Source organism: Henckelia pumila, chromosome 3, assembly GCF_033568475.1.
Source record: "Henckelia pumila isolate YLH828 chromosome 3, ASM3356847v2, whole genome shotgun sequence".
Taxonomy (NCBI): Eukaryota; Viridiplantae; Streptophyta; class Magnoliopsida; order Lamiales; family Gesneriaceae; genus Henckelia; species Henckelia pumila.
This window is the reverse complement of record NC_133122.1, coordinates 143,076,196-143,103,384: the sequence shown is the minus strand read 5'-3', so window position 1 is coordinate 143,103,384 and position 27,189 is coordinate 143,076,196. Positions and strand designations below refer to the sequence as shown.

General features: G+C 36.3%; 1 protein-coding gene and 1 long non-coding RNA gene across 2 annotated transcripts; both read right to left on the bottom strand.

The window, feature by feature from the left end:
- Positions 1-15,543: 15,543 nt before the first annotated feature.
- LOC140886314 (uncharacterized) lies at positions 15,544-16,715 on the bottom strand. Its single transcript, XR_012151513.1, has 3 exons — positions 16,625-16,715; positions 16,126-16,345; positions 15,544-15,902 (listed from the first exon to the last, which is right to left on the bottom strand). It is a non-coding gene; the product is annotated as an uncharacterized lncRNA (long non-coding RNA).
- Positions 16,716-19,959: 3,244 nt separating this feature from the next.
- Positions 19,960-20,630, bottom strand: LOC140893067 (auxin-responsive protein SAUR76-like). Its single transcript, XM_073302140.1, has one exon. The coding sequence runs from the start codon at positions 20,587-20,589 to the stop codon at positions 20,182-20,184; it is 408 nt and encodes a 135-aa protein (XP_073158241.1). The 5' UTR covers positions 20,590-20,630; the 3' UTR covers positions 19,960-20,181.
- Between the last annotated feature and the right edge of the window lie 6,559 nt (positions 20,631-27,189).

Below are 27,189 nucleotides of genomic sequence, written 5' to 3'. Positions count from 1 at the left end.
GCCACAGAGGGCAATGTGGGATCGGGAGTAATCTCGGTCTCCTTGCCACAGAGGGGCAATGTGGGATCGGGAGTTATCTCGGTCTCCTTGCCACAGAGGGGTTAAGTTCGTCGGGAGAAATCTCGTCGTCTTGCCGGCATAGTGCACTGCAGCCATGATCATGATCGAAACAGAGGGTCACAAATCAAGGATCTGATTTCTAGAGGAAAAAGTAAAAGAAAAGAAAAGTTAAAGTTTCAAGTTTCAGTTGACTCGTCTTACGTTTATGTCAGTCAGTCAGTAATGCATGAAGTTCAGTTAGATGTTATGAAAAATTGAAAGTTATGTAAGTTGAATGTTATGAAAGTTGAAGGTCTCCCATAGCGTGAGTTCATCAATGCATGTTACTATACTTTCTAGTTTCATGCATATTTACAGTTAAAGTTCAAAGTATACTATGTATCATAGTTTGAGTACAGCATCATGTATTTTAAACCTTGTTATCAACTGTTTATGCTTGTTGAGTCTTTAGACTCACTACGCTTGTTTGATTGCAGGTGATGAGTTATATGTTGAGGTGATTGAGGGGCAGGATCCACTGGGTTGAGGCCACTGGTAGTGCGAAGCCCAATGACCGTCGCTGTTGAATGTTTAAATTTTCCGCGTATTAACTCTGATGTGTAGAATGATTATGAGAATGGTAGTTTATAGCCAGGATTTGTTTTCCCTGTGCTTGTTGAAGTTTATTCCTTAGCGCACTTTATTTTGTAACCGGGAGGTGGTTACTTGTCTTTGCATGTTTATGATTAACGCACTTTATTTTGTAACCAGGAGGTGGTTACTTGTCTTTGCATGTTTATGATTAACGCACTTTATTTTGTAACCGGGAGGTGGTTACTTGTCTTTGCATGTTTATGATTAGCGCACTTTATTTTGTAAGCTGTAGGTGGTTACTTGTCTTTGCATGTTTATGATTAGCGCACTTTATTTTGTAACCGGGAGGTGGTTACTTGTCTTTGCACGTTTATGATTTTTGCATTTGAGACTTTCAGTCATCGTTTCTTTCCTTTATTTGAAATGCTGACTGGGTCAAGGTGGCTTGTTTACTTTTCAAACAAGTCATGGCAAATTTTTTTTAAATCAGTATTTTCTTTATTATTTAATTTTAAGCTTAGAGGTTAGGGTCGCTTCAGATATCCTGTTAGGAAATAACTTCTTACAAATGTTTAAGAAGTACACACAAGACAATGAGTCAAGAAGACTTATGTTCACTACAATTTGTGATCATAAAATTATCGTTCAACGACTCAAGGTTGCTTTTTATCGACAAATACCGATAATATTTTGCAGCCAGCGTGGTGATAAATGACAACTTTTTCACCCAAAAATGAAAGATTCAAGAAGGTTTGGAGAAACCATGTTGAAAATAACAACAGAACAAGAACTCCAAACAGAGGATATGGAGCTTCTCAAAGTAACTCTAAATCACAGAGATATAGAGTTAGAAAATAAGGTATCCCTTGAAGATGTCAAAAAGAGGCTCAAAGAAAGTTACAACGAGCATCCTTTGGCATGGTGGGATAGAAATCAACTCAAAGTCAGTCTTACTCTAAAGGAAGGCAAAGAGTATGAATTCGTCAGATATAAGCCTATCCCAATGAACATAACAGATCAAAGGGATATGCGAATGATTATCAAGGAACATTTGGACCTTGGTCTAATCAAAGAAGGAGTTTCACCATATAGCAGCCCAGGTTTTCTGGTCAGAAATCATGGTGAAATAAAAAGAGGAAAACCCAGGTTAGTTATTAACTACCAAGATATTAATAAAATCCTGAAGTTTGATGGGTACTTCATACCCAGTAGAGAACATCTAATTAGCTGTGTACGAAATGCTAGAGTGTTCTCAAAATTTGATTGTAAGTCTGGATTTTACCAGATTCGAATGGAAGAAGGCAGTAAGAAATTCACAGCCTTCTCTACACCACAAGGACATTATATCTGGGAAGTTATGCCTATGGGTTTGGCTAATGCACCCCAAATATTTCAAAGAAAGATGAATTATCTTTTTAAAGATTATTTCAACTTCATGTTTATTTATATTGATGATATTCTTATAGCATCAAAAAACATAGATGAACATATTAAATATTTAGAGATTTTCTCTAAAATTTGTACACAAGAAGGACTGGTTTTATCTGAAAAGAAAGCAGTCATAGCAACAAGGAAAATTGAATTCCTTGGAATTGAGATTGATGAAACTGGAATAATTCTAAAACCTCATATTGTGGAAAAGGTAAAGAATTTTTCAGATAAACTCAAAGATGTAAAACAACTCCAAAGTTTTCTAGGAGTAGTTAATTTTGCAGGGATGTTCATAAACAATCTGACAATGTATAGAAAGATGTTTAGTCCTTTGTTAAAAAAGGATGCAAGGTTTATATGGACCGATGAACATACTAAACGGTGAACCAATTAAAGGAGATATGTAAGAATCTCCAAAAATGGCTATACACGTGGATGAAGATGATCTGGTGTTATTTACAGACGCCAGTGACGAATGGTGGGCAGCAGTTCTTACTAAGATCACTCCGGATGGAGAAATACCATACAGATACTGTAGCGGTCTTTTTTCAGAATCTGAGGCTATCAGATGGCATATCAACGAAAAGAAATTTTATGCAGTTAAAAGGGCTTTCGAAAAATGACCATTATTTTTACTTGCTAAAAAATTCACTTTGAAGGTTGATAACACTCAGGTAAAAGCTTTTCTAAGGAATAAGATTGAATTTAAACCTGAGAAGGCTAGGTTATTAAGATGGCAAGCTTTATGTCAAAATTATATTTTTGATATTTTTTTATTAAATCTCATGTAAATATTCTTGCAGGTTTCTTAACAAGAGATGGAAGGCAGTGACGTAGATTCCATCATGAAAATGCAGAGGCATCTCAGGGAACACCTTGGGTTGCTTCAAACCGAGTTCAACCAGCTTGTCATAAGTGCCGATATGGCGGGCAGGTTACAACAAGCTGATCGGATCAAAGTATCCAATCGAATCACAGGATGTATGCAAGCTCAAACTCAACTATGGGCTGCTATTCAAGGGCCAATTATGCGTGCCATAGAAAAACCACTGGTTTCTCAAAAACAAGAAATACAGCCACCGGTTGTAAAACAATATGTTGAGGATTCTAATACTCAAGAAACAAGCGCTAATCTATCATCAGCTTTTGATGATCTAGATAAAGCAACAATTGATGATGATAACTCATCAACTCAACCCTCCGCCTCTGGGGTAAAAGAGGAAGAGATCAATCTTAGGCCCCACACTGACAATGGCAAATCTAAGATTGATACTAACCCAGCTGTAATTTCTCCATTTCAGGTTTATCAACAAAGATGAGAGAAATTAACTACAAGAAGTGAAATCAACCCGATCACTTGCAGGTTTAATGTTGCAGGAATATATCCAAGGGTTTGGCTAAAAAACAATGTCAATCCTAAGGATGTAAAGCTATGGTATAAATTTGGGGCTCTAGCCTCAGTTTATACAACTTCACCAGGCTTTCAGGAAATATCACAACTACCAAAATGGATTCAGGAAGCAGTCCAAGAAACATGGGCAAATAATGATCATTTGTCAAGAGAAGATGTGCTCGAGTTATACTTCTTTAGTGCAGCTCCAGAACCAACAGGGAAAGGATCACACGAGCCCTTTCATTTCATCAAGCTAAGGAGACCTGACATGAATAATCAAAGATTTATCAAGGATCCTATATCTGAAGAAATACCATTGGTGTCCACCTTTGGAGAAAATAAAATTTCAACCAGAAGGGCATGGGGTATTTGGGTTTGTCTCACCGAGATGGATAAGGTCAAGTTTTCGTTCAAATTTTATCAAAATTCTGTGAACGGATCATTCCTGTTAAACACAATGACAGGAAAAACTACGGCTTTTGCGGAAGAACTCTTCGAAAAGAAGAGGAACTTTTTGTGGAACAACAAGCTGCCGGGGAGTAAAGAAACTCGCCGAAAATTTTGTAACATGGCTCATATCGGAAGATGGTCAGAGAATATCTGCCCAGAATGTCCAAACCAAAAGGAGCCAGAATTCGAAAAAACCTTCAAACCCCGAACGGATCGAAAAGATTTTTTCGAGACAAGCAAAGGTGGACAGGGACCACCAAAACCGCGTTTTCCCAGGGTCCCACTGCAAAAGCAAAAGATGCCCCGACAACAATAAAGAAGGCAAGTGAGGAGAATAAATCCAAAAGAAAAAGTCAAGCATGTGACTCCTCCACTAGTAAAAGATGCCATCGGGCATGTGACTCCCACTAGCAAAAGATGTCATCAATAATGGCATAAAGAATTCAAGACAGCTGTAAGATTCCCTGAAGTTTTTCGGTGAAACGGGTGAAACATCGGCTATAAATACAGGATTTTAAGGAAGCTGAAGACATCGATCATTTCCTTCAGTTTTCTTACAAATAAAACATTGTAATATTTCTCTTTCTATTGTATTAAGTTTTACTTTTATGTATTTCAAGAAGAATGCTAATATAAGTAGCTAAACAAGTTATCTCCTCCTCTTCAAAGGAGGTTGATTTATGTAATAATATGTTGTCTGAATAAATTTCCGAAGCTCTTCTCTATCATGTTATTTTATTTAAAAAATTAAGCTTTTACTATACGCCCTAAGGTAGGAAACGAAATAGGGCTGTGCTAGCTGCTGCTGAAGGAGTCTGTGTCAGGAACCATCGGTTGCGATCGCGTGGTTTGGTTGTGAGGAACAACCTGTAAAACCCGGTGGACATAACCCGGCAACAGTGTGGCCAAAGAGGTATTCTGCTTTAATTTACTGACGGAAGCATGATGGGATTAAGCCTTTAAATTTTAAATAGGGAAATAAAGGGTAGAATGGACATTATTTAGTTTTAAGGACAAATTCAAGAAACTATTTAATGAATCAGGGATATATTTGGAACATGAAAAGTGAAAGGGATATAATACGAAAAATGGAAAAGATATAGGGATATATTTAGGAATTGTCCCAATCTAAAAAATAAAAATATGTTATACATACAATATACTCATATATGCTTGCAAAAAAAAAATATTCATATATATTATATATAAGTAGATCTTTTGTCGGCCGATTCACGAAGATATATTTGCGAGACACAGATCGACTCGATCCAAATAACAGCTTTTGTGAAGGTTTATTTATTAATTAATTAATCAAATTAAAAGTGGAAAACATTCGAAAAAATTTATTGGGGCATTTAAATATATAGGTCTGGTCTTGTTTTCAATTCAATAAAAGGGACTCTTGACTTTTTAATTCAGTCAAAGGGTCTCAATTAAGGGTAGTTTGGTCTTTTTTTTTTTTGAAAAAAAAAAATTTATGTCCAACTCTTATTTTCCCTCTTCCCTCCCTTCCCTTTCTTCTCTCCAGGATTCAAACCTGGCTCTCCTCTCTCCTCCTGAACTCTAACCACTAAACCACCAATATTTTTGATAATAATACTACACAATAAAATATATATACAATAGTTTGGGTTGACCCAAGCCTGGGTCGACCAAGCTGTCAAAGCGGTCGACCAAGCCCAAGCCTGGTCGACCGCTTTCCCCAGGCGGTCGACCGCTTGGGCAGGGAAGGCGGTCGACCGCTTGGGCAGGGAAGGCGGTCGACCGTGCCCAAGCCTTGGTCGACCGCTTTCCCAAGGAAAGCGGTCGACCGCTTTGTGATTTTAACAAAAAAAAAAAAGAAGAAGAGGAGGAGGGAAAATGAGAAAGGAAAGAGAGAAATAAGACAGAAAAAAAAACAACTCAGATACTTGAAAAATTTGATGTGGATGGAGATGGATTTATAACTCCAGATGAACTTAGAATGGTCAGTATTTGTTTATCCCTTTAGTCACGTTACTATCATATGCTTCTAGGTTAGATTGATTCAATTCTTTAAAATAGTTGGCATTGCAATATATTATGACATTAGATAAGCAGGATGAAGTATCTATTCTCACAAAATATAAAAAAATTTTGTGAAATATTGTTGTGTCATATCATTCAAAGCCTCAACTTGTGCTCCTTTGTGGTGTGGCAGCACGTGTCTGAGGAACTCGGTTGATCCACTCCTAGAAGAAGTAGATAACGAAAAAGATGGGAAAATCAGCTTATCAGAATTCCGCAAACTTCTAAGAGCTTTTTGGTGGTTGTGTTACTTGACCTTTGTTTACTATTATCGTTCGTATTCATTTTATTGGTGGTTTATTAAATTTTTTTAGAGCGTTGTAAATATTATTTTCAAATGTTGGAAAATTGTATATAAAAATTTTATGTTCGAATTTTGTATTTTAAATTATTTATAATATTAGAAAATTGTATTTATTTTAATTTTTTTTGTTTTTTATTTAAAAAAAGACAACGTTTTTAAACCGTTGTTGAAGTCTTTTTAAACTGTAGTTAAATGATGTGTTATTAAAGGGGGACGCTCAAAGACAACGGTTTTTCACCGTTGTCTTTGAAGGCAAAGACAACGGTTTTTCACCGTTGTAAAACCATTGTCTTTGACTTAAAAGACAACGGTGAAAAACCGTTGTCTTTGAGCATCCCCTTTAACAACACAACATTTAACAACAGTTTTAAAAGGCCTACGACAACGGTTTTTCATCGTTGTCTTTAGCCTTTTTTCTTGTAGTGATCGAATTATATTATGTCAAATAATCACCTTATCAAGATCTAATTTAAACTTTGGCAAATATATCATTAACATATTCGAAAATATACACTCAATATTTACCAAATATCCTATCTTGTCTAGAAAGCAAAATCTTATAATTTCCAATTAATTAGGACCAAAATATTCAAGGAATAAAATTCCTTTCAATCTCCTCCTTTTTGCTTTCTGGACAACACATTGCACAAGTGTGAGATAATCATAAACTCCCCCTGAGTTTAAAAATCTTCTCCCCCTGAATTTTAAAGTCTCCCCCTGAAGTGTTGTCCTTCGTGTCGTAACACGGTGGATAACATGGACAATAACCCATGGGATTCTTTAATTCATATAACAGAGCATAAGTGGGGTAGAAGATGTTAGTCTAGTTAACATATATGAGCAATTAAGGCACTTAACTAGAACGAACAAAAACAGTTATATTAAAATCAGAATGAAGCAAATAAAAAAAGATGAGAGAAGAAGCAAAATCTAAATTTGATCACTATCAGAGTTATCTTGATTAGAGGCTTCATTCTCATCATCCTTAGTCCCAGATGGACCAGCTTCATCTTCATCTTGTGCACTATCTCCCCCTGTTTGACCAGAAATGCCAAGTTGTCGCCGACAATCAGCCAAGATCGTGCTATAGAAGGCAATGTCTTCTTGAGCTTGAGCAATCTTTTCCTCGGCACGAGTCATCAGCAGCTGAATGGTGGCAGTTGTGAATTCCAGGGTAGTAGGAGTAGGCACTATTTCTTCAGTGTTGTCACCTGTGTTGGCAACACCGGGTGCAACACTAGTAGCTTCAGTAGCAGGAGTAGGAGTAGGAGTCCAGGGCAAATTCAGAACTCGATTTCCCTTGAGAAGACCAGCTGCTAGCTTCAAAATCTCAGGTTGATCAGTGAGATTTTCTGTAATATTGCGGATGAAAGCTTGAGATTCCAAAATGTCGTAGATCAAAGATGGAAAGGGCAGCTTAGTATACCTGAGTTTTCCATCAGCAAACTGGAGCACTGTCTTGAATATCATCTTCCCAAAATTGAAAGGACAGCCAGTCCCAATGGCATACAAAATAACCGCTTGTGGTCTTGTGATAACTGTGGAGTTGGAAGAAGGAGTCCAATTCCTCACTGCTATCTTATGTAGTACCGAATAGAACGAGGTGAGCTTTGCTGCAGAAAAAAGGTCAGAGAATTGTTTGACCATACCACCAGTGAGCACATTGATCACTTCATTGATCTCTGGAGGATTTCCTTCATCAACATCTGGGGTGGAATAGTGAGCATTGATCACGGCCGGAGAGAACTCGAACAGCCGACCCCGTAGATACACCAATCCATACTTTGCAGACTCTGGATCTTCAATGCTCGCGGTCAAGTTTGCATAGAATTCCAGAATCACCCTCTTACAGTATGGTATCACGGCAACAACAGTAGAATATAGCTGTCGAAGCTTCAAAAAGTCAATTAGATTGTACCTATCGTAGGAGCGTACATCTATATTTCTTTCATCCAGAAGACCTCTGTGAACGAGAAGAGGCCAAGTAGCAGCAGTATCACCAGAGTAAAAAATGAGGGAATGGGCAGCATCCATGTCATAATCCTCATCAACAGTGTTGTCCATGGTGTTGACGACACCAACAGCAACACTGGCAGCAGCAGCAAAAACATCATCTTGGTCCAGAGGGTCTTCATCAGCATCCATGCTAGAAACATCCTCAGAGTCTTCTTCTTCTCCAATATCAGCACTCTTATCAGAAGAGTCAGCAGCAGAATCGGTAGAGGAGGAAGAGGAGGAGGAAGAGGCAGAATCTTGATGTGCTTTGCCTTGTGCAAAATCCTCCATCATCTCAGCATCAGGCTCATCATCGGAGATGTGAGCAGAGGGAGGAACATAAGAGGAAGTCTTTCCTTGCTTGAGGCTTTCCAAAATTTGTGCCAGAGTGGCATCTTCATCCGAATCAGCATTTTCTTGAGGAGCAGTAGCTGCAGAAGTGTCCTTAGGAGGAACACCATCAGATGGACTCGAATCACTGCTGTCAGAAGCAGATTCAACAATCGGAGCGGAGGCAGAGGCAGAGGCAGCAGCAGAGCCAGAAGGTTTCTTCCTCGCCACAAATTCATAATCGGCATCCTCCAAATCATCACCAGAGTTGCGATCCTCTTCGGCCATGGAGATACTAGGACCCTTGTAGAATCTCTTGGATTGAGTAAAATCAGGGTTGTAGCCTGCTTGCCTTTTTGATCGGCGAGCCATTGGTGCAGCAAGATTCACCCTATTCAAAACGGAGAAATCAAGAAGATTCTCCACATCAATTGCGTTCCCTGGTTCTCCAGGCATGAGAACAGCGAGAGGAACAGGTTCCATGGGTACTGGAACTATCGGCAGAGAAGGAGTGGAAGATAGGTTTTCTGGTGTTGTAACACCGGCAGCAACATTAGGCTCTTTGTGACCCATCTCACTTCGAATATCCTGTGGATCAAATCCTGCCATTGAACGAAAATTTGAGAGTGAGAAAAGGGTAGGGTTTGCAGAGAAAAACAATCGGGAATCAAGAATTGTGAGAAGATGATATGCCCGATAATTATTAAAAATCATATATATAGAACCCTTATCTCAAACGGTAACAAAATCCTAACAAACCCATAATTACCCTGATCCCTGATCTCCCTCCAGTTACAACGGTAACTTTCCTGACGGCCAAAAATTAAAAACTAGATTAAAGAGATAAAATCTCATAAATAAGGCAATAATGAGATAACTATTTCAGCCCAAATCTTTCAGAATTAACTCCACATCGGCTTAAATCCACTGAAACAAAAATCAATCACAAAAATTCAATTTTTAGTATATAGGGTAAATCATCAAAATTCGTCTATGTAGAACCTTACCCAAAAACAGGACCTTATGAGCAAAAATGCATATGCATGACCTATTTTATGCCTAAACAGAGTGTCACATAAAATAAAAATGCAATCACAAGCGAAACAATATGTTGACAAGTGTAGTGTTGCCTCTCGTGTTGCCAACATCATCAACAACACCAAAGTTTTTCAAAAGAATTTGAATTTTGCACAGTTGATTACCCTTAACAGACAAAATTTCAGAAGTGGTAGCTTTTACACTAATCGAACATTCTTCATTGGACTCAACTAGGTAGCTTTTTCCATTTTCTTCCGATTTGACAAAGTTTGTTTTTATGACATTGGTCACCAAACTTCATAAAAGATTTTAACACTGAAAGTGCGAGACCACCTTTCACATGGAACAAGAACATGAAATACACGTATATTCCTCAACTACTCGGTGGTTTGATCAGAGTTCTAAGCCAAAAAGGGTCAGTGTGCCAAAAAGATTTTTGCAGAAAAACTTGGCATCAATTGAATCATTGTAACAGAAATTCAAGTACTACACAAAACAAAATGAGTTCAGAATGCCTAAAATCCTAAAAATGCATGACAAGAAAAACAATAGTATTGTCGGTAGTGTGGTAACACCGCAGACAACACATGCAAAGGATTATAATGCACACATGTTGAGAGACCTCCGAAGAGTTGAGAATCTCTCATGATCTAATGCTTTAGTAAAGATGTCTGCCAATTGGTTATTGGTTCCAACAAACACCATTCGAATCATACCTTTATCTACCAAATCTCGAATAAAGTGATGACGAATGTCAATGTGTTTTGTGCGTGAGTGTTGAACTGGATTCTTTGATATATCAATAGCACTCGAATTATCACAATAAGCAATGGGGGGTTCACTCTTAAAACCATAGTCTTCAATCATTTGGTTCATCCAAAGAATTTGTGAACAACAACTTCCGGCTGCCACATATTCAGATTCAGCAATCGAAAGTGACACACAATTTTGCTTACGACTATACCATGAAACCAAATTATTGCCAAGGTAAAAACACCCACCCGTAGTGCTCTTTCTATCATTCACATCACCAGCCCAGTCAGCATCACTAAAACCTACAAGGTTAGTGTTGGTTTCCCTCGTATACTACAATCCCAAATCCAATGTACCCGAAACATATTTCAAAATTCTCATAACAGCTTTTAAATGGGTAACCTTTGGATCAGATTGGTACCTAGCACATAAACACACACTGAACATGATATCAGGACGACTAGCAGTCAAATACAAAAGACTATCTATCATGCTGCGATACATGGTGTTGTCAACACCAGCCGCAACACTGTCTTTTCCTAATTTTTCACTTGAGCCCATTGGAGTTTTCATGTTCTTAACATTCTCTTTGCAAAACTTTTTTACCAAATTCTTTGCATACTTACTTTGACAAAGAAAAATCTCATCATTTGTTTGCTTAACTTGCAATCCAAGGAAAAAGGTTAACTCTTCTACCATGCTCATTTCAAAAGTAGAAGACATGCATTCAACAAAACTATCAACATGCTTTTGAGACGAAGCACCAAAGATAATGTCATCCACATAGACTTGACAAATAAGAATTTCACCTTTGGCCTTTTGAATAAAAAGGGTTTTGTCAACCTCACCTCATTTGAAGCCAATTTCGAGTAAATACTCGGTCAACCTACCATACCATGCTCGTGGAGCTTGCTTCAAACCATAGAGTGCCTTCTTCAACTTGTAAACATGATCCAAGTGGTGTGGATCCTCAAAGCCTTTGGGTTGCTTCACATACACTTCCTCATTCAAAATACCATTCAAAAATTCACTCTTTACATCCATTTGGTAAAGTTTTATACCCATATGACATGTAATTGCTAGCAATAGTCGGACAGACTCAATGCGGGCAACAGGAGCGAAGGTCTCATCAAAATCAACCCCTCAACCTGAGTATACCCTTGAGCAACCAACCTTGCTTTGTTCCTTATGATGTTTCCTGATTCATCGGTTTATTTTTGAAAATCCATTTTGTACCAATGACATTACCATGATCAGGTGGTGGAACTAAAAACCAAACATCATTTCGGACAAATTGCTCAAGTTCTTCATGCATGGCATTTACCTAAATTTATCATTCAAGGCATCATTGACATTCTTGGGTTCAATATTGGAAACAAAACAGGAATGCATTACATGTGAGTATACGGAACTCATGCATACTAACCCAACCATCTTGCGGTAGTCAACTTTGTCCTTAGCACGGGTTTGCCTTGTTCCATGAACATCTCCAATAATCTGAGATGAAGGATGATTCTTCTGTATCTTGCTTGGAATGTCCTTTACAGTAATCATCTCAACTTTCTCATTTTCTTGCGAATTTTCCTCATGAACAGTTTCTGGAGGAACCAGTGTTGTGTTTGGTGTTGCAACATCAGGAACAACACTGTGTTCTACGAAGGAAATTTCCAGCGAGCTTTCAGTATCATCTTCAGCAGTTTTTTCCTTGAGATCTGCACCATCATCAAAAACAACATTAATAGATTCCATCATTGTTCTGGTTCTAAGGTTATACATCCTATATGCATGACTATTAGTAGAATAACCAAGGAACAAACACTTATCACTCTTGGAATCAAATTTTGCTAGGTGATTTCTATCGTTCAAAACATAACACACACAGCTAAATATATGAAAATAATTAAGATTTGGTCTCTTTCCCATGAGGATTTCATAGGAAGTCATCGAAGATCCACTTCTCAAATAAACACGATTGGAAATATGGCACGCTGTGTTCAATGCTTCTGCCCAAAATCTTTTGGAGATATTTTTTGAGCTCATCATCACCTTAGCCATCTCCTGCAACGTTCTATTCTTCCTTTCGGCAATTCCATTCTGTTGAGGAGTTTTTGGGGCAGAGAACTCTTGTGAGATGCCCTTCTTATCACACAAAGAAGAAAACAATGAGTTCTCAAATTCCTTTCCATGATCAGTTCTGATCCTTGCTACAGTCAAAGTATGTAGGTTAGTAATCTAGGTAAACAACTTCTTAAAAACACCAAAAGTGTCTGATTTTTCTCTAAGAAATCTTACCCATGTAAAATGAGAAAAATCATCAACACATACCAAAGAATACTTTTTACCTCCATAACTTTCGAATTCCATGGGACCCATCAAATCCATGTGCAAAAGTTCAAGACACCGTGTTGTCCCACAGTGTTGTAACACGGGATGCACAACACGGGTTTGCTTACCTTTTTGGCATGCACCACAAACATATAGAACACCAGTCTTTAGATTTGGAAGACCTCTGACAGCTTCATACTTACTCAGATTCTTTAAGGTCTTGAAATTCACATGTCCAAGTTTTTGGTGTCATAGACTAAATTCATCAACCTTTGAGTGTCTACATGCCAATTCTTCACCGAGTTGGTAGCAGTTATCAACTGATCTTGTACCTGTGATAACACAATGATTAGCACCAATTCTTTCCGCGAGTGGTTGGGTGGCCTTTTACACTAACGCGGAAGTATTCTTATCAAACTTCACATGCAAGTCATCATCACACAGTTGACTAATTGAAATTAAATTTGCATTAAGTCCTTCAACGTGTAAGACGTTATGAAGCTTTGGAAACCCTTTCACATTGAGTGTTCCTTTGCCAACAATTCTTCCCTTTGCACCACCTCCGTAGGTCACCCTACCACCATTTTTTTCAATGTAGTCCGTGAGGTGATCTTTCAAACCTGTCATGTGCCGAGAGCTTCCACTATCAAAATACCAATTACCTGCAGTGTTAGCTTTCAAGGAAGTATAAATAACAAAACATCTACCATCAGGCTTTTGTATCCAAACTTTGTTCACAGTGGGTCTCTTTCTGCCAGTGTTGCTCTTGGTGTTGGACAACACGGAGGGTAACACTTGCTTAGATTCCCACAAAACATAGTCATTTTTAAGCTTACGACAAAAAGGCCTGATATGATCAGATTTGAGACAATAGTGACATACAAAAGGACGCTTCCATTGTTTTGGCTTAGGAACAGAAACATCCTTTTCAACAATGAGTTTCTTACCTTTCGAAGCAGTTGAAGGATGGTTCAAGGAATCATTACCTTCCTTCACAAACACTGGTGTTTTGGAACATTCACCAGTTTCAAAAACACTTTCTTTAAAACCAAGTCCAAACTTATCATTCTTACCCATAGTCAAAATGGAATCAAGTTTGCTCGAACTGAAATTAAATTTATCAAGTGTAGTTTTTGCTCTTTCAAGTTCAGAATTCAGCAACCCTAATTCCAGATCTTTCTTACTCATGAGAATTTCCAGTCTAGCCACAGCAGCTTTCAATTCAGTATTCTCTTTTGTAAGAGTTGTGTTCAACTGATTTCTCTTGTTCCAATCAATGTATAACTCTTCATAGAGTTTTTGAATACCTTCCAGAGTATAAGGATCAGCTACTTGTTCTTCATGATTGCTGGAATTGTCAAGGTTAGAAGCAACAAAACAAACAGATTTTTGAACAGTGTTGCGTCCAGGTGTTGCAACACCGGAGCCAACACCGAGAGGATTAATCTGAAAATTTTTCTTACTCTCCAGTAAAGCAGTAAAAGATATGAGATCTGCCTGTTCAACCTTTTCTTGTTCTTCTTCAGAATCATCATCACTCAAAGAAACATTCATACATTTTCGAAGGCGATTTGCGCATTCATAAGCATAGTGGCCATATCCCTTACATTCCCTGCATTGAACATTATCAAAATTTTTGCTTGAGAATTGATTCTTACCTTCATACCTTTGACGAGGTCCTCGAGTAGCAGCAGGTTTTTGAGGTTTCTCTGACTTAGGCAGTCTAGGAAACTTTGAGGGTTGTGCACTTTTCACATCCTTCTTTTCTTTCATTACCTTGAGATAATCAGTAAATTTCTTTGAGATCAAGGCAATAGAATTTTTCTCAAGATCAGAATCTTTTACTTCCTGTTGAACTTCAGCAAAATCATTGTAAACATCATTAGATACTTGAAAAACAATAGACTTACCTTTTGAGTCATCTTCGGCTTCCAACTCCATCTCATAGGTGCGAAGGGAACTAATTAACTCATCCAAACCCATTATAGATGTATCTTTTGATTCATCTATAGCACAAACCTTGGTGTGAAATTTTTTGGGAATAGAACGAAGCACTTTCGATACAAGTCTCTCGTTCGAAATAGGATCACCAAGAATAAATGCTTCATTCGCAAGGCTCTTCAACCTTCCATTATATTCCATGATGGTCTCTGATTCCTCCATTCTCATTTTCTCAAATTTTGAAGTTATGAAACGCATCCTTGTCTTATTGACACTAGCCGAGCCTTCACAGTGGGTTTGTAGTTTCTCCCAAGCATCCCTAGCACAAGTACAAGTACCAATTAGATTAAACATGTTCATATCAACTGAAGTGAACATAGCATTAAGAGCTTTAGCATTATAAATAGCCGTTGTATTCTCATCAGCTGTCCATTGTGATCTTGGCTTTGGTCCTGGTACATCATCATCTCTCATGGGTGGTGTCCAACCGTCAAGAACACGCTGCCAAGCCCTGGACTCAATGGATTAAATATACATGCTCATCTTCAATTTCCAAGGGCTGTAGTTTGTCCCATCCAAAATAGGTGGACGAATTGCACTTGTGTACGGAGTGCCCATAACTAACCTGTAACACAAACCAGGAACTCACTTAGTAAAGTCAAGTGGTGGCTCTGATGCCACGTGAAAGAAACGGTGTACGTGGTTGTTATGTAAAATAAGACAGTATTGTCGTTTGTGTTGTAACACCACAGACAACACAATGCAGCGGAAATTTAAAGCGTAAATAAAAACACAAGTAAATAATTTTGCACGAGTATAAAACTCGTGCGGGTGCCTTAGGGCTAAATATCACTAGTAAACGTAAGAATAGTCTTACAAAGTAATCCTAGTGATTTTACGAAAATTCATTAAATCCTAAATTTCTCAACGAGTTGAGAAATCAAACTTGCATCCTAAAATACAATAAGAGTATAAAAGAAATTGGATGCAACTCCCGTAGCCTAAATTGAAGAGACAGAAAATATTTTCAACAACACAGTTCCCACAGTGTTGTCTCTGATGTCTTCAACACGAACGGCGACACGGGGACATGCAACAACGATGGTTGCAAACTTTGCTTCAGAATTCTTCAAGATCTTCCTCGAATTCTTCAGAGTATGCGCAGAGTATTTTTCGTCTGAAGCTCTCACTTTTCTTGTGCGTGGAAATCTCCTTTTATAGATAAGCATCTAAATCTTGAAGAATATTGCCTTAGATAGAGTCCTACATAAATAAGGAAACTAGTTTTAGTAGGAAATAAACTCTATCAAATCTTGTAAATCAAATCTTGATAATATCGAATTATATTATGTCAAATAATCACCTTATCAAGATCTAATTTAAATATATTAGGGCCGAAATATTCCAAGAATAAAATTCCTTTCAAACATAATATTAATTAGCGGAAAAAGGTGTTTGTATAAAAATATGGAATTTAAATCCACACCTCATCTTTCATGATTTGTAGTATTTGACGCTCGACTGCAATTAGCTTTTTCAACTCAGCTAAAATTTGTTCGGTTGTCTCAAAGTATTTGCCTGCGCGTTTCTTGTTTTTCCTTGTAATCGGTGGCAGCCTTGTAGACAAGGCATCCCGCCCCAACAACGGATGCCGCAGGCAAACCCCATTCACCCCATTTATCCTGAAAGGATTTGGAGTGCCTTTTCTGCGAATCATTCATATGCACAGCAATAGTATTTTATTTTCAACAAATGTCATAAACTTTCAAGATCGATATCAAAGAGAAATGAAGAATCAAAGGCACACAAATGTTATTCACATTTGAACAACGGATCTTGGAGTACACATGTTTGATTATTAAACTTACGCTCAACGTACGCCTCATGTGAAAATTTCTCTTGAAAAACGTACAGAAAATAGCTTAAAATCGAATAAATCCATACTTGAGCAGCAAAAATCAGCAGGAAATGAGGAAATGGCTTACCAGATAAGCACGGAACAGCTCACGGCCCGCCATTGACAAGAGCTTGAGGTTAGCTAGGGCTGTTTTCGCTCGTACAGGGGGCAGTTTCTCCTCTGTGAAGCAAAATGAAAAATGACAAAAAATGAAAAGATCTTTCTAGATATATCTGATGGGGTATGCTGATGCAGCGTATTGTATAACATACATGTATGTATGTGTTATGGTTACGTGCATATTTACACCATAGCTTATTTTTCAACATTTTTGGTACGATGCTTTGAGAAAATTTTTAATTTTTTTCTTGTTATTGTAACAAAAATTAAAATATATGAAACAAACTATTTTTTTTTTTTGAAACTATATATATGGAACAAACTATTAAAACCATAAAAATAAAACGGTACCTGTTTTGGAAAATGAAACATAACTTAATATGAAAATAAAATTAGCAACTAATCTAATAACATTTGTTGTGTGTAAACTTTTTATGGAAGTTTTGACAAAAAAAAAAAATCCAAACCCCAAACTAATTTTATGAATATATAATATTTCAAATTTTTAGCTAATTTGATTTTTAGTTTATATCATGTCATTAGTGTTATGAAAATTGAAAATAAATATTAATTTTATAATTTTAGCTTTTTCAATTATTTAAAGTGAATTTGAACGGACATAAAAGATAAATTTCTCTCTTTTCGTAAGTGTGATAGCGAATGATGGTAAAAATAAATTTTCTTTTGAAACTTAACTACTTTATAAGTTTGAGAATTTATGTATTGAGAATTTATGTATTATGATCAGAAATTTGCATACATTGTAATGTGAACTTGTTTAATATCTGTATGCATATTGATATTTATCTACTATTTAAATAACTAATTTTTAATTTATTTTTAAAAATAGTCCAAAATTTATTTGGAAAAAAATTAAAATTGCTACTCCAGATCAAGTCGAACCAACTCGAACAATAAGCTAGTTTTAGTTTGGTTTTTAATCATTAAGGATTTGATTTGGTTTGCATTTTTTCAAAACGAATAATATTGTTTTGGTTTGAGTAGCGATGAGAAAAAATATCTAATTTTCGATATACTGAAGTTACCGTTTCGAAAAATATCAAATTTATCGAATTTTCAGTATACCGAAATGATACCGAATTTTTGTTGGTCGCGAACATTTAGTTTATACTCTAGATTAAGCAATAAATATTTATGAAAATGTAAAATATTATAATAAGGGTTTGACAAAATTAGTGATGTAAAAAAAACTAATATAATACGAGATCGAAGTGATTTAATTTGTAGTAAGTAGTAGACGATTAGGATAGTATTCGAGAGAGTTTCTAGGAAGCATTTTCAGACTTCACAAAATTTTGAAATTATGTGAAAAAAATTGAGATATACTTCTTAAAAACTCTCTCAAATACTACTTTAATTCACGGGTAATGCTATGTGTACTCAGAGTCTTACACGTTAGGTTACACATGAGACTTAAAATTACATGATTATCCATGCACTTTATTTGAAAAAAATCTTTCAAAAATGCATGTAGGATAATCATGTAATTTTAAGTCTCATGTGTAACCCAACGTGTAAGACTTTGTGTACACGTAGCATTACCTTTCATTCAATCCATTTTTATTAAATAGATTCATTAATAGCAGTGTTCTAAAAAGCTCGCTTAAGCGACGCTTAATTTCGCTTAAGCTTTAATACACTTAAGCTCGATTAAGTGACCGCTTTTTAGAACGGAAGATTTCATTTATTTTTTAAAATGAAAACATTTTTAAAAATATGTATATTTATAGTTTAGAACTTGAATTATCTATTAAATCATCTATTTATGGTTAATATAACATTTTATTTAATGTTTGTCTTAAAAAAATTAAAATCATAGTAAAAAATTAAAAACGATGTTGTAGAACACAAACAACAACGGTTTTTACAAAATTGTAGATGTATATTTTAAAAAAAAATGCACATTAACTACGGTTTCTGTACAAACCGTAGTTAAATGTAAAAATACTATGGTTTTATTAAAAACCGTAGTCTTTCTAGTGTAGTCGATTACCAAATTTTTTGTAGTGGCTTAAGTTTGAAAAGTTTGAAGCTTTACCTCCACGCTTCGACGCGCTTCACGCTTTTTAGAACCTTGATTAATAGTCATGCTTAGTGGTAGCAAAGACTGAATCGATTCAATTTAGTTTTAAAAAAGGGAACCTAAGGGTGGTATATCGTACCGAATTGTTTCAATTTATATTGTTTCGGTATTTTGGTATACCGATATATATCGGAATTTTCAAGTTTCATATTATTACGATATAGATTCTCAAAAATTCATAAGTTGAAATATATATCAAGAACACGCCTCCTGATTATGAGTTTAGTCTATGCTAGCACATGAGCATGAACATCTCAAACGAAAAAAAATTGGACTCTTGGATGCAGCACATGGGCATGCAAAAAAATGTGGGCCGTTGGATCTTAATTCAGGCACTACCCGAATAGGATAACATAGACTAAACCCATAATGGGAACTTTTACTTGATAATTTATCATTTAATTACTTGATTTTTGTATTATATACACATATGATAAACAATAACCTTCAAGTTAATAAATAATTAATTTGTATACTTTATCTTCCAACTAAATATATAATCATGCATATATTCGTACATTCAACATCATCGTCGATATTATTATTATTATTATTATTATTATTATTATTATTATTATTATTATTACTACTGTTGGAATGTAATAATTGTCCATACTAGTTGAGCGATTGAACCATGTCGTTTAGGATGTTGTGTGGTTTAAAAGATTTGTTGAGTTGTATCATTGCCATCAGCTATAAGTTTTGGTAAGACGACAAGCGTTCGGTCCTATAATTGGTATCCAATTCAAGATCATGGATTTGATTCCTTGCTATGAGTGTGTCTCTGTTGGTTGAGCAATCGAACCATGACGCTTGAACTATTATGCATTATTACCACCAGCTATCGTTTTTGGTAAAGCGACAAGCGTTCGATCCTACAATTTTACTTTACTTGGCAAATGTAACAAAAGTTTATATACCATAAGAAATCTTAAATTTATTGCAATAAATAAATAAAACTCTTAATTCCATAAATCGTATTGGTGTATGTTACTTTATCTCCAAATATTTATACTATGTGATCTGCATTTTTATTTTAGGTTTTATAAATAAAAGTGAGACATGAATAACATAAATCGAGGTTCGAATAAAAATCTATGTATATTTGGAACATCAGATTACAAATCCGGAAACGTGAAAATATAACAAGTGCGCAGCAATTAAACTCTGTGCTTATTATTAATCAAGGAGATTAGCAGTGTAAAAAATGGGTTAATCCTGACCGTGAACTCACTAACCTTTATCTCAAAGTACAATCCACACCGCTAATCATGACATTATTATTAAAAAAAGGAAATATATAAAAATATTAATATAAATATAAACTATACAATATAATGTGGGGATGACCATCGAATCACCGCCACCCTCCCGTAGTTGGGTCACCGAAAGTTATTAACGGCGGCCGCTCTCCGCCGTCATCAGGCGTAAAACTCGACGAGCTCTTCCAGCGACTCCGGCGGAGGATCGGCATTATCCAGCATCCAGAGCAGGTGTTCGAACAGCACCACCTCACAGCCGACGGTGATCGACCTCTCGTCGCCTCCGCCGGGGATCCGCTCCACAAGCTCGCGGAAGAGAGGGTTGTCCATGATGTCGGAGGTGATCATGTATCGCCGCCGCGACTTCCCGACGTAGACCGGGTGGAGATCCTTGGCCGCGGTGCTGGTGACGAAAGAGTCGTCGTAGGACGACGGAATATTGTTTGCCACCGCGGAGACGGAGACGGAGCTGGAGTTGGGGCGGCCGAGCTTGAAGGATTGCACTTTCTTGAGCACGGATTTGATCTTGGTCATCTTTCCGGCTCCCTTCGCCATTGATGCGGACATTTCGAAAGAGATAAATATTATCGCTAGCTAAATGTGTTTAATAGTCGAGACTTGAGACATGAGACATTTTGTGACCAAGGTTTGGTTATATAGGAAACCTCAAACGTATGATGGGACCCACCAAAATAAACTTTATGTTTTTCAATTTAATTTTTTCAAATAACGCAAGTAGGAAATTTTGTTTTTGCTTTGTTATGTTTTCTATTCTCATATTAATCTAATCGACATCGAGTTTTAGTTCAATAACTTTTTTACATAAAAAAATGTTTATTGACGTATATTATGTCACGTTGTGTTTAGCTAAAAACAAAAGTTGTTAGAACGATGAAAAATCAGTGGACGAAAAGGGAATTTTTTGTTTTTTTTGAAAATTTTACAAAATGTTTTAGTGTGAAGTGGTTGGAGCACAAGTGCCCAAACAATTTGCGGCTGTGGGAGATTTTGGATCCTAGTCTTGTGACCTGTCCTCGATTAACACTTGTATGTTGATAGATGTCCATTTCCGATTGATTTCAATTCAGAACTAATTATATCATATTTTAAAATTCTTTAGCTTTCATATACGTGCAAATTGTTCAAAAATTCCTAATGCAAATATATTTTGCTCTGCACTCTTTAGCCATTTTTTTGTACCATAATTTTTGTTAATTTGTACCACATCTTGTATGGTTTTGTACCACATCTTGTATTGTTTTGTACCACATTTTATGACTAGGGACCCCAAAACAAAATATGTTTGCATTTGAGGATTTTTGAGCAAATTGTCCTTCATATATATATATATATATATATATATATATATATTTGCAAATACTTAATACTATAGCATGTGTGCATGGAGCAATAAATTTCATTTAAAATTAAATTTCTTGATTTTCAGAAATCGAAAAAAATAAATTTACGTAAATAAAAAGTCTTTTGAATAAATTATTTAAAAGGAATAATTGCTCTTGTTCGTCTCTCGGAATATGATAGAGACATATATCCAATTCGGTGCATCGATAATTTTCCTCAATATTATTTCAGGAACAAATATGGCTTGCTGAAAGAGACGGACATGTGCGAGGAGTTCACAAATTCTGAAACACTTTCATTAAATATTATATATTAATTTTTTATCCTCGATTTCCCCAATCATTTTTTAATAATAGATTGACAAGTATCTTAATTAAATATTATTATAATTTTTGTCTAGATTTAACCAACTGACTCTAACTACCATTTTTTTATTTTTAATTCTGGAACAAAAAATTAAAGAAAAAGTGAGTAGCAATTAGCAACTACTGATGTATTAATAGTTAATCGGTTAGCTAGGATGGTATTAAATTAAGTACTCAGCGACTGTTATTAGTTCTCAATCACCATTAAAATAGTCAGTACTCATATAGGAAAGAATCTTCAAAACTTTTTTGAAGCTAGATTCTTCTGTGCCTAATTATAATTAGCCTCACAAACCAAAAAGGAAAGTATAAAAAAAATAAAATAAATCAAATCTCGGAAACTTGGTAATTGTCTTGAGAACAATATGCACGTCTTCTTTATACGACGGACCAAATTTAGTTATCACCAAACCAAAATCTCCCCCTACGAGCATCGATCTTTCGGGTCTTATAAGTACCCTAATCTACCCAAAAAATAAAAATAAAAATCTAAGGAGGAGATTTTTATAATCGAGTCTCGAACTACTTGGGACCTTACGCTGCACATCATCGACAAGATCCAAGGATTTTTGTAGCTTCCAAAATGAAATGAAAAATAATATATATTTTGTTATAGTTGTGCAGAAACATATAAAATAGGTTTATTGTAAATTTTAAATTTATTTATAATTAATCAGAAAAATGAATGATCAATTTGTATGTGGTCCGGCTAGTTGACTGGTGAGGAAAATCTAATAACAGCTAGCAAATTAAATTAATATATAATTGGCTACGTACGTATAAAATAAATGACAATTAAGAAGATAATGATAAAAGAACCTAACATGTGTTGTGAATCATGATATCAAAAAACATCAAATTGCTACCATTGAAAGGGAAACTTCAACATATATATACGCAGCATGCATGCCCATGTGACCAAAATATGGACCCTCCATGTTCCAAACAATTTTAATTTCTATTATGCTAGTAATCTTGATCTACACACATATATATAAATTAGTTTTAATTCCCATTTATAATATAATATAATATAGGGGAATGATATTTAAACTCCAATTTATGTTAATTAATTCACTCCACTTTTATTTATTCTTTTTTTACAATTGTACTCTTTTATAATTGATTGCTCTTTGTTTAGTAAGTTGATTTTAATCATACTTAATTACTCAAAAATATTGTAAATGAATTGTCAATGTCCATTAATAGAGAAAAACACACTATTAAATTAAAAATATATATTTTCATCAAATTAATAGCATTTTTTGTTTAATGTTATTTTTTATGTTACTGTTAATTTTTTATAATTTATCTCATGTTTCACGATTTATTAACTTAAAAATTTAATTTTTTTAACAAATCACAATAGATAATTAAGAATAATGGATACAAATCCCATGGTTATTTTAAATGGAATACTGTTTATCAAATGCATTATTAATATCTTCTTGACAATATTTTTCATAAAAAAAAAAAAACAAAACGTATATATAAAGTAAAAGCTCAATAATATTTTTACTTTACAAAATGATAAGTTTAATTTTTATAGCATATATTAGATACTTTGTGATATAACATAAAATATTGTATTTAATCTCAAATAATATATTTTTTTCACAAGATTATCACCAGCTTTAAAAAAATTGGCTTATATTTTTTTGTGCACTCCATATTTCAAGGTATTTTGTAAAAAAAAAAAAAAAAAAAGCGAAAACATTTGAACCTCGCTAGTCGCTACTATATTGTGATAATTTTTCACATATTAAAATTTCAGGGGGGAAATAGATTTTTTGAGTAATTAAAGATTGTTTAAGTATGCTTCTATCAGATTGAATAGGAATAGAGAAGATGTCAGATCAAATAGTACAGATCAGATGAGTTCAGTGATCAGATGAATTCATGGCTAAGATCGAACACTGGGATCAGATCGAAGTTGATGGCCAGATGAGTCTTCAGATGAGTTCATGCAGATCGATTGCTCAAGTACTGTGACTTGGTTAGAAGTCAGATGAAGTGTCCGAGAAGTTGTGAGCTTGAAGGCAGATCAAAGCAAAACGAAGTACAAGAGCAGATCAGACTGATGTGAGAAAACTTATCGGGTTGGACCATGTTGACTTTATAATTGGGCCGTAAGTTACTGTTGACCTAAAGCCCAAGATGAAAGTCCGTTGAATTCTCTATATAAGCAGATGGAAACTGACCGCAACGAACATAACAGAAAATCAAATTCTTCAGAATATATTGAGGGAGAAGAAAAGAGAGATTTCGGATGAGAAAACTTGGGCGCAAATTGTGACGGGAAGATTCTGTTGGTCCCAAGTGCGGCATTACGAGATAGAAACTATGGAAATTGAAGAATAATATACACCAAGATTTACGTGGAAAACCCCCAAAAATTATTAGGGTAAAAACCACGGGCAAGACCAAAAGATTCTACTATAATATTTGGAGAATTACAACCTCTCTCTGTGTTTCCAAAAAGACACTCACTCTTTTATACAGGAGAAAACCTATCTCACAAATATATATAGAAACACACTCAAAAGTATTTGAATGCTTTAGATGAGAAATGAACTCGATGTTGGGATGCTATGAACTGATGCCAAATGCATCTATTTATAGTTGCATATTTCCGTCTGAATGCGAGAGTACAATTCAATTATGAATTGTATTTGGCACAGCACAGCTTGTCACGTGGCATGACTATATGCTTGAAACATTGCACACGGTTCACTTGTCCACTTGTATTTATTTATTTTTTTCTTTTGCCGACATTTCTCCCACTTGGAGATTTGATTGAGAATCAAACACGTCTCCACACGTCCTTTCAATCTTGCCATTTCCTGCTGCTTACGTTTCTGCTAGGCCACTTGAGGATCTACACCATTCAAACTTCTCTGCACTCACTGGTTTGGTCAGAATATCAGCAATGTTATCCTTCGTATGGATCTTCTGCATGTCCACACTTCCTTCCTCTACTACTTCCCGAACAAAGTGAAATTGAACTCCAATGTGTTTAGTCCTGGAATGAAAGGCTGGATTCCTTGCAATGTGCAAGGCAATCTGACTGTCACAAAATAGAGGAATTTTTTCTTGTTTGTGCCCAAGCTCCTCAAATAACATTTTAATCCATATTGCCTCCTTGCAAGCTTGAGTAGCTGCCATGTATTCTGCTTCCGTTGTAGATAATGTCACAACTGTTTGCAGTTTTGAAACCCAGCTGACTGCACCTCCTGCAATTGTAAACACATAACCATTAGTAAATTTTCTCTTATCTGGATCACCTGCGTAATCCGAATCCACATAGCCCCTTAGTGTAAAATCTGATCCTCCAAAACATAATGCAGCATCCGAGGTACCCTTAATGTATCTAAGGATCCTCTTAACCATGCTCCAATGCTCTTGTCCAGGATTCGCCATATACCGACTGACTGCTCCCACTGCTTGTGCAATGTCTGGTCTAGTACAGATCATAGCGAACATTAAACTTTCCACTGCTGATGCATACGGTACTCGAGACATCTCCATCTTCTCTGCTTCACTGCTAGGACACATCTCAGAAGATAACTTGAAGTTAATAGGAAGAGGGGTTGAAACTGGCTTACTATCTTGCATGTTGAAGCGCTGCAAGACTTTCTTCAAATAATTTTTCTGGAAAAGCCAAATCTTCCTTTTACTTCTGTCTCGGTGAACTTGCATCCCTAGAATCTTGTTTGCTGGTCCCAAATCCTTCATATCAAATTCCCTAGCCAACTGTGCCTTCAATTCTTGGACCCGATCTTTGTTGGGGCCTGCTACCAACATGTCGTCCACGTACAACAGCAAAATGATATAATCATCATCACCAGACCTCTTGAAATACGTACAAGAGTCTGCACTGAGTCTGTTGTACCCAAGGCTCATGATATAGGAATCAAATCTCTTGTACCAACACCTCGGTGCCTGTTTGAGACCGTACAGAGATTTTTCAACCTGCAAACCAAGTTCTCTTTGCCTTTTTCTGCAAAACCTTCTGGCTGAAGCATATAAATTTCTTCTTCAAGATCGCCATGAAGAAATGCCGTTTTCACATCTAGCTGTTCTAGATGTAGGTCAAACACCGCACACATTGCCAATACTATCCTGACCGTTGAAAGCCGAACCACAGGAGAAAATATCTCATTGAAGTCAATTCCTTCTTTCTGAGCATACCCTTTGACAACCAATCTTGCACGATACCGCTCCACTTGGTTATTGCCATCACGCTTGATCTTATAGACTCATCTGTTACCGATAGCTTTCCTCCCTCGTGGTAGTGTAACAAGATCCCAAGTTTTGTTCCTGTCCAATGCTTCCAATTCTTCCTGCATCGCTGTCATCCACAGGGATACATCCGAGCTTTGAGTAGCCTCATGGAAACTCGATGGCTCACCATCCTCTGTTAATAGACAATATGCAATGTTGCTTTCAGTGACATAATCTGAAAGCCAACCTGGTGGTCTTCTCTCTCGAGTTGACTGCCTCACTTTGGAAACCTCTGACTCAACTGGTTCTTGTTCCTCGTGCTCTGGTACTGCTTCACAAGAAACTTGATCTTCGTCTGTCTTGTTTTCCACCTGAATGATAGTAGTTTTTGAATTCTGTGTGCCTTTGTCTCCCTTCACTTTATCTTCCTCGAAGATAACATCTCTGCTGATGATAAGCTTGTGGACAGTAGGATCCCACAAGCGAAACCCCTTTACTCCATCAGCATAGCCCAAGAAGATGCACTTTCTGGATTTGGAATCCAACTTTGATCTTTCTTGTTCATTGTACAACACGTACACCGGACTTCCAAATGTATGTAACCGAGAATAATCAGCTGGCTTGCCAGTCCACACCTCCATTGGAGTCTTCAAATCAATCGCCACTGAAGGAGAACGATTGATGATGTAAGAAGCGGTTTTGATTGCTTCTGCCCAAAATGACTTTGGTAGACCCGCAGTACTCAACATAGCCCTTGTTCTGTCCAACAGAGTTTTGTTCATCCGCTCCGCCACTCCATTCTGCTGAGGCGTGTAAGCCGTCGTGAACTGTCGTTTGATGCCCTCATGCTGACAAAATGCATCAAACTCATCACTGGTATATTCTCCTCCATTGTCAGTCCTTAAACACTTGATTTTCTTATCAGAATCAAGTTCAACTCGCGCTTTGAAAACTTTGAAGACTTCGAAAACATCTGATTTCTTCTTGATTGGATACACCCAACATCTCCGAGAGAAATCATCAATAAACGAGACAAAGTATCTCGCTCCTCCTAGAGACAACACCGGTGCTTGCCAAACATCAGAATGAATTAGCTCCAATATGCCTTTGCTTTTGGCAGTAGATGTGCCAAACTTTAATCTGTGTTGTTTACTGGTAACACAATGCTCACAAAAGGGTAAAGTCACTTTTGTAAGCCCCGGCAACAGCTTCCGTT

Bases quoted from the DNA above. Each gene is read 5' to 3' on its own strand.
- LOC140893067 (XM_073302140.1), bottom strand. From the start codon at position 20,589: ATGTCCGCATCAATGGCGAAGGGAGCCGGAAAGATGACCAAGATCAAA.